Genomic DNA, 7,863 nt, shown 5'->3' with positions numbered 1-7,863 from the left:
GTACTCATAGTAACAGTCACATACATAGGTTAACACGAACTTTGCTGTTCCTTGGAGTGGTTGCACCACTAAAAAAAATAGCTCAGTGACAGTTGTATTATGAAGTTATCCCAAAACATTTATTTGGCCAACACACTTGCATTCAAAAACGGAATACATTGAACACTGGCACTAATTTAAGTACTGTACGTAGATTGTCTTTTAAAGCAAACTTCTTCAAGAGTAGGCTCAAAGAGAGTTCTTGAATACTGTACATGTACACACCATCACCAATCAAAATGGTTGATGGTTCCTGCTCATTGACTCGGAAGCGATTCAAATGCTCACTTCCAGGTGTCAGTTGTATTATAGGATGAGTGATATCAAAGCTATTGGGTATCTATTCCGGAGAAGATCCACTATTTCCCCAGTGACATACTATATAATGTATCATTAACTATTTAATATACTGTACTTGGCTCATAGGGGTCCCTAGGACTCTATACCAACTACTAGGCCCTCTACACACCACAATGCATTGAGCTGGTAGATCTGCTATTTCTGACGGTTTGCTCAAGAATGGGGACACTTGGGTTAAAGTGCTTAAAGGTGGGTAGGGTAAGTGTTAAATGGCTCTATATTCTGGTAGAACTGATGGTACTAAGAAATGAGCAGACAGAACTGGTCTGGAATACTGATATAGGTACTTTGTTCCTGATTGGCTGAAAAGCTGGGAGGCATCCATTATGGAAACAATGACTATCAGAATAGTTAAAAGGTTTCAAATATATTTAACATGTCTTATTTAAACGTAATCTCCTTTGTCACTTATCAGGCTACACTCTATTACTCATGTAATGAACTTAAAGCTGCACTATGCAACGTTCCTTTTCTACCCTGGATTGATTTTAACCCAGTTTCCTGTGCTGACAATTTTACCATTGACTTAATAGTGTGCTGGCTCAGGGGATACATTGAATTTGTATCAGATCCTGTGTCTAGGTGAGACATGACCTTTAATTAACATGATCTAAATGTCTCAATAGAAGAGCAGAGACCAAATAAAACCACCCCAATTATAGAAGTTATATACCGGTATTGTATTAACAAACATACTCTGTCATACAGATCATTTTGGACAAAATTACATTTTATTCATAAAAAAAGTTACATAATAACGCTTTATACTGCTGGACTGCAAATTAACCACATCTGCATTGTCTTCTAAGCAGAGATAAATGGAGACTTTATATATACATTTATATCCGGGTAATGACTGTACATTTCCAAGAAGTGAGAACACTGTACTATTAAGAAGATGGAGAAATGTTACATGTAGCCCATTTGTTTTGACACAGGAATCCACTTGTCAGGCAATAGGAATCGTTCTTGTCGTGCAGTTTCATATTCACCTGCCAAGGACAATAAAACAATGATCAAACTCCCCCTGAGAACATAGTATAGTATAGTATTTTACTATATAGGCCGTTTCTCACCCTTCATGAGTCTGCTGACCGGAGTTCAGAAACAACTCAATGTATCGCTCTCCTAAGGAGGGGAAAGGAGGGAAAGTTGTATGTGACACCAGCACAGAAGAAAGATACATACAGTATGGGTTGCTCACATAAAAATAAATATTAATTTTTACCATATGGACTAGTGTTCGGGCATGTCATAATAGTCAAACATTTTGTGGAAATGGGCAATCTACAAGCTCACAGTGAGTTTGTAGATCGGCTATTTGACGTACAGCGAATTAGGGTTAAAGGACAACTTTTGTTTTTTTTCAACGAAGGTTCATGTTTTAGGTTGTTATTAGAGAAAGTAAAAGATGAGTGTTAATTCTTTTTCATTTGCTGCTTTCTTCCATTTTAGCTTAGGTGCCATACTGTGTGTATAGGCTCAATGTCAGTTTGTCACCTCCCCCTTCACATTCAATAGATCCCGTGATCTTTTGTGGCCAGATGTAATTTGATGGGGTCTAGTAGGACTATAGTCAATAAAAGAAAATTATATTATATTATTCGCTATAAAATGTTGTAAAAACTAATCGCTAAAACGAAAGAAAGCAGCAAATGAAACAAAATGTACACTCATCTTTTACTTTCTCCAATAACAACCTAAAACATGAACCTTGGTTGAAAGAAACTAAAGTTGTCCTTTAAGTGCTTAAGTAACTTATTGCATGACAGTGCACTTTGAATTACAAGTACAATAATAAACGAGAAGCATTTTTAAAATCATAACAACACCAAAGCTGCGTTGTCACAAAATGTGAAAACCAGATATCACTACAGGCTGTAATCCATCAATAGTAGTTCCTTATGATCACCTAAATCCATGGTATGATCATACGTACCCATATGCGCCTTGTCCCTGGACATGGCTGAGACTGCATCCTTGTGGCATAAAAAGTACACGTCAGCTTCCCCACTTGGTCTTCCATCTGGACCATGTTCAATAAGGATCTTGCTTAGAGCTACTGGATAGAAGAACTGAAAGGCAAAAAGATAAGTCTAGATGTCATATTTTTCAACAACAGAATCTGAACACCGCGTTTTATGGCGATTCATGATGTTGATACTGCATTTGAAGACAGTGCAGGATTATTATTATTTTTTTTAGCTTTTCGATTTTTATACATCGTTTTTAAATTGTACCCCTTTTTCTCCCAATTTAGTCCCACTTCCCCTTGACTGGTCAGTCCAGTAGGGATGTTTTCATGTCCAAGAAAAGACCCTCTAATTAATCATGTATTTGGCCAAAGACTCCCCATCTGAAAATATAATCATTGATCATCCTCCCATGCCTGCCAGCTTCCCTCCATCAGACACAGCCAATTGTGTTTGTTCAAATGTCCATGTGCCACCCGAGCGCACCTCATGATGTTAAATGGTGCATTTATATAGCGCCTTTATCCAAGGCGCTTTACATAGATTGTGCATTACATTCACACACACACACACACACACACACACACTCATACATTCATACATCGATGGGGGGGAAACCATGCATGTTGCCTTCTTTACCTGAACAATGTTGTATGCCGTAGCTCTGAAGGGGAGGCCTCTCATATGTACATAATGAGTCGTCATTGCAGAGCTATAATTGGATCCTTATGGAAGAAACAGCATAAATTTAGATCTATTTATGATTTTCACGTGTTCAATTAATTACGAATGTGTAAACCTTCCCTCAAATACAAAGAAAGAAAAGTGTGACATGAACCAAGGCTATGAATTTTAAGATCAAACTCCATTTACATTCTGCAAAATATAATGAAGACCATTTCTATTTGATCTTCTTTGCTTCTAAAGCTCTAGTATGTTAACGCCACGCAATGATTATTAAACAACTGACCACTACTCACCGGTCTTGGGGTGTGGCTGCCTCTTTACTGGGAATGGGTGAGAGCTCTCTTGATAGAGTTGCCTATCAGGCTCACTCTTTCCTGGGGATGAGCGAGGGCTGGCTTGCTCGGCTGTCATCAAATATAAACCCATCTGCTTCTCACTGCTTGGGAACACCTCAATGTATCTGAAAATATTGATAACAGGTTACATGAAACAACAAAAATCATTACGATAACAATGCTTATTTCAAATGGAAATAACACTCAAGTCAAGAAAGCCGTTTTGGAACATTCACCACTATTCCTCAGTAAATTACTATATGCCTTATTTATACTCCGTAGTAGTGACTAGTAATGTTGTCACTTGCTGAAAATAACGGCAAGTGATAATAAGCCAGACGATCAGAGAACAGTACCGATATACATCTGATGACTTCTAAATCTTCAATGTAGAGGCTTGAAATAGTGTATACAATTATGATATTTGACAATAACAGAGACTTTAGGCCAGATCTTCATATTGGAATGTTGACCCGATTGGTTTTTTAAGTAGTGGGAGTAGGCTTATCAGCAGAGGATTTCTCTACTGTTCTAGGTCAAATGTTTAGATGTCTGTACATGTACAGTAGGCGGAGATCTCTGATGAGTCTGGCTCAGTGGTGCTGTCAGTCGCCCAAAAGTGCAGGAACATTCTATTTATTTATTTGGGGGGCGGGGGCATCTGCTGCTTTCTGCAGCCAGCAAACAAAGAACTACGATTTGTTGTGTACAAGTGTCTGACACCTTGACCAAGTTAATAATAATAATGGATTGCATTTTTATAGTGCTTTTCTATGCCCTACGTGCTTACTCAAAGCGCTTACAATGGTCCAAAGCAAGTTGAGAGAACAACTGCAGAATTACATTGCACTGTGATTGTAGCAAGAGCAGCCAATAAAAACGACGTTTGCGCAACAACATGGGAACGACACCTGTGGGGAGAAATAAATAAATACCGGTAACTAGACCAGTCATCCCCCAATAGTGCGGGGTATTTCAGACCCTTCTGATCCCCCTCCTCCGGCGCCCCTGGTCTGGCTATATGCCAGACTACTGATTTTCACGCTAACAAAGCATTGCATTATGCCTTTCTTTTCAGCAAGCGACATTGGAGCAAAAAGTACATTTAAAGTTCTCACCAGAAAGGTAAGAAAGGTGATTTTATTTAAAGAGACTTTTATTCTGGGGATAATTATGCTACATGCGGTAGTTATCAGCGTAAGTCGGAAGATATAATGTATATTTCATGATCACATTCTTGGGTTAAATAGCACATATGTCAGCATATTTGTAGTATAATGTGCTGGGTTGACCTACCTGTTACCTATGAGCTCCCTGTCCTTCTGGAGGGCATCGTTCGCATGGTCCTGGGAGACAAACTTCACATATGCCTCCCCTCGGCTTCTCCCTCTATCATCTAGGATCACTGTGATCCCGCCGTTCACGATATCCAGTCCTGGGAAATCATAGCCAGATCTCTTACGGGTCCATATGGTTACGCTCTCAGAGTTCAAAACAGTGAGTATTTGAGTGTGTACGGTGTAGTGATGGGAGCAGTGATAACCTACCTGCAAAGAACATCATGATATCTTCCTCTGTGGCATTATAGGGAACCCCTCGGAGTCGTACCACCCCATCACTGGCTGGCAAATGGACTTCTTGCTTGCTCAGAATAGCCTCTGCATGGATGTTTGTAACCTCAAAAACTGAAAAACAAGGCAGGCTAAGGATGCTTCGTTTAAAACAATTTCTCATCCAAAATGCCACAGTTTGCTTTTTCGAAATAGACTGGATAATGAACTTTAAAATGGCTAGTTTCAGTAGATTGGACATAGTGTCAAATAAAATAAATATAAACGTAATATTAATTTAATATGGGAAAACTATCAAATCTAATCTAGGTTTTTGAGCTAGCCCCTCCTATATTCAGCTAAATAGTGTAGATTTTCGTCTTACACAAACATTAAATTGCCATTGACAATGCATGGAGAATTTACGTCATATGTCTGAGCAAATTGGCTAATTCTGTCCTACACAAACATAAAATTATTTCCAGGCCATGTTTTTCCTGAAATGGGAATGAACCCGAAATGATGCTGAGCCTCTGGTTTGCCATCAAGAAGTAATTGAAGCCAGAATCATGATACAGCTTTTGGTTTAGGCAACAGATTAATCTAATAACAATTTGGTTATACGAGCAATGCCGTGCAAGGTTTAAAAGTCAGAACAGCACGTATTTTGTTGTCGTTTTCTTTTTACAAAAAGTGGGTAAATTTTGTTAAAAAAAAAAAAAATCTACGATTTAACTAGAATGAAATGCCTAAAATCGGGACACCAGGGTTGTTAATGTGGTTCAAAGTTCTGAATGACAAACCTTCAACATAACGTGGACCAAGATACTCTCTGTGTTTCTCCAAGGCTTTCCTCACATCCTCCTCAGTCTCCATCTCAAGGAAGGCCTGACCGTTTGGCTTCCCATGGGCGTTCACAGTTAGATGGACCCCCTTTGCCCCATCACGAATTGTACATTCTGAAAGTAGCAGATCACATCATGTGGCATTACAGGTACAACTAACTCACTCACTCACTCACTCACTGCTTAGGCCCTGCTAGTGGGCCTAAGGAGTGTCATGATGAATGCTTGGGCAGTCAGGGAACTCAGAACACAGGGCTTTCAATTAGCTGCAATTTGCAACACTAGATTTTTTAATAATGGGATGAATCTGGAATTGCAATGCCCTCCATTGATCAAATTGAAATGTCCGATCTACTTGTATTAAATGGCATTAAACTCACCAACATTGCAGCTGTAGGGCAAGGATGAATTATCCTCTTTCAATCTGCAAAGCTTTTGTTTCATAAAAGGCTAGGCTTTAAATATGAGCTATAATGCTTACCTGAGAAAAACTGCAGGAGATCTTGAGCTGTGCAGGTCCATGGGAGCCCTTTGGCCTGAACAATGAACACATCTGCTTTCTCTGGTTCTGGATGAGGGGTGTAGGCTGGCAATGGTGGGTAGTCATCTTCAATGGGTGTCCCAGCCTGTAAAGTAGAATATGTTACATATTCTACATATTATACGTACACAGTAAATAATTGTCCATGTGTCAATGTATCTATTTGAAACTGTGATTTGGTTACATTAACACTCAAGATTCAAAAGTGAAATTACTGTACAGCTGAGCTGCAATTGAAAATGTAGACGCCTGTCTGGTAGGCTAGGTAGGACACCTACTGGTAGACAAGTAGTACTGCCTTAAGTTCATAAGTGCTACAAGCGGGGATGGCCTTGTATGAACCTTAGAAATGTAGTCTCATCCGGGAGAACCATAGGTTCGAATCCCCGGCATATGGCATTATACAGTAGTACAGGTTGCGGATTTCAGCTGTAATCGCGTTTATCGAGTTCACTGTGCATAGGATTAGGGTTTTGTCTGTTGGTTTTACGGAACTACAAACCTTGGTACAAAGGCTGTGTTGAGTTATTCTCAATGAAGACAGTGCAGAGAGGCTCTGCATTGGTGGAGTCAGGGTGGAGATCCATTTACGGTGTTGATGGTGGTGAATAAATCCACACGATCGGGCTGTCAACACACTTCCCTTCCACTGCAGCGCCATGGGCCTGGTTGCGACACACCGGCTCAATAAAAACAACAAAGCTTTACTGTTACCAGACATGTTAGCGTAAGAAGGTGATAATTAACGTCAGCGATAGAAGCTGGCTATTAAACTAAACTTGAAAGCTAACAGAAACAGACTTTTAGTTTTTTGTCCTTCAAGGGCAGTGACAGCATGTGTGCTGCAGCCTAGTATCAGAGCAGTGTTCCGTCAGCAGATATAACCTAAGATATAAGACTTCCGGTGGACGACCTCTCCAAAACAAGAGTATGCAACACTACTCAAATGGGGACTAGTGTCCGAGTCTAGAACCCGCCGCAGTGGTAGAAGACTAGACCCCTGACACGACGATATCAGTGGGTTGTAAGGTCAATATGCAGACTTGCAGAGATATCTGGGACTGGCTTCTAAGGCCAAATATCCTCCTGACTCATTCATACAGAAGACGATGGACTAGTCTCTCACGACAAGGGTGGGCGTAGTAGCTGCTTGCATCTGAACTCAATTAAGGGCAATTTAAACCACTTTATAGAGGGCTTCTGGCTGGATGCTTGTCACAATGACGACGCCAGTCGTCTACTCTATATCCATATATGGAGTTCTAATTGGCATGATGTCAGCACTAAATGTCTCTGGATACAAAGTATAAATATTAGTAGATTATATTTGTAGGCCTACTAGAGCGGTGCCAGTTTGGCACTGGCCTACTGGGAATGATGCAAGTTGGAAATGAAGGCCCCACCCAGTTATTATGTCTGTGTCCCTTATATGCTCATATATGGAGTTATTTGTCAGGCATGGCCAAATATGGAGTCTGGAGTATGGAGTCTGGGCCTGGGCACAGGCCTTTTGTGGCGGTTCTGGACAACCGT

The 7,863-nt window shown here is 40.2% G+C and overlaps 1 protein-coding gene across 1 annotated transcript; it reads right to left on the bottom strand.

The window, feature by feature from the left end:
* Positions 1-1,108: 1,108 nt before the first annotated feature.
* Positions 1,109-7,181, bottom strand: grsf1 (G-rich RNA sequence binding factor 1). Its single transcript, XM_080767031.1, has 10 exons — positions 6,833-7,181; positions 6,271-6,415; positions 5,748-5,903; positions 4,942-5,079; positions 4,691-4,829; positions 3,353-3,519; positions 3,012-3,097; positions 2,339-2,474; positions 1,476-1,527; positions 1,109-1,391 (listed from the first exon to the last, which is right to left on the bottom strand). Exons 1-10 carry the CDS (start codon positions 7,049-7,051, stop codon positions 1,388-1,390), a joined length of 1,242 nt encoding a protein of 413 aa, XP_080623157.1. The 5' UTR covers positions 7,052-7,181; the 3' UTR covers positions 1,109-1,387.
* Positions 7,182-7,863: the final 682 nt, after the last annotated feature.

Source organism: Protomyctophum bolini (assembly GCF_963924005.1).
Source record: "Protomyctophum bolini genome assembly, chromosome: 6".
Lineage (NCBI taxonomy): Eukaryota > Metazoa > Chordata > Actinopteri > Myctophiformes > Myctophidae > Protomyctophum > Protomyctophum bolini.
The sequence above is the reverse complement of the archived record's forward strand: the minus strand, read 5'-3'. Positions and strand labels throughout refer to the sequence as shown.

What these genes read in the sequence shown, in the direction of transcription:
- grsf1 (XM_080767031.1), bottom strand. Translation starts at nt 7,051, where the DNA reads ATGTCTGGTAACAGTAAAGCTTTGTTGTTTTTATTGAGCCGGTGTGTC. An exon ending in TCTCCTGCAGTTTTTCTCAG is followed by an intron (nt 5,904 to 6,270) that starts GTAAGCATTATA and finishes TGCTACTTTCAG; the next exon opens with AATGTACAATTCGTGATGGG. An exon ending in TATCATGATGTTCTTTGCAG is followed by an intron (nt 4,830 to 4,941) that starts GTAGGTTATCAC and finishes ATGATTTCCCAG; the next exon opens with GACTGGATATCGTGAACGGC.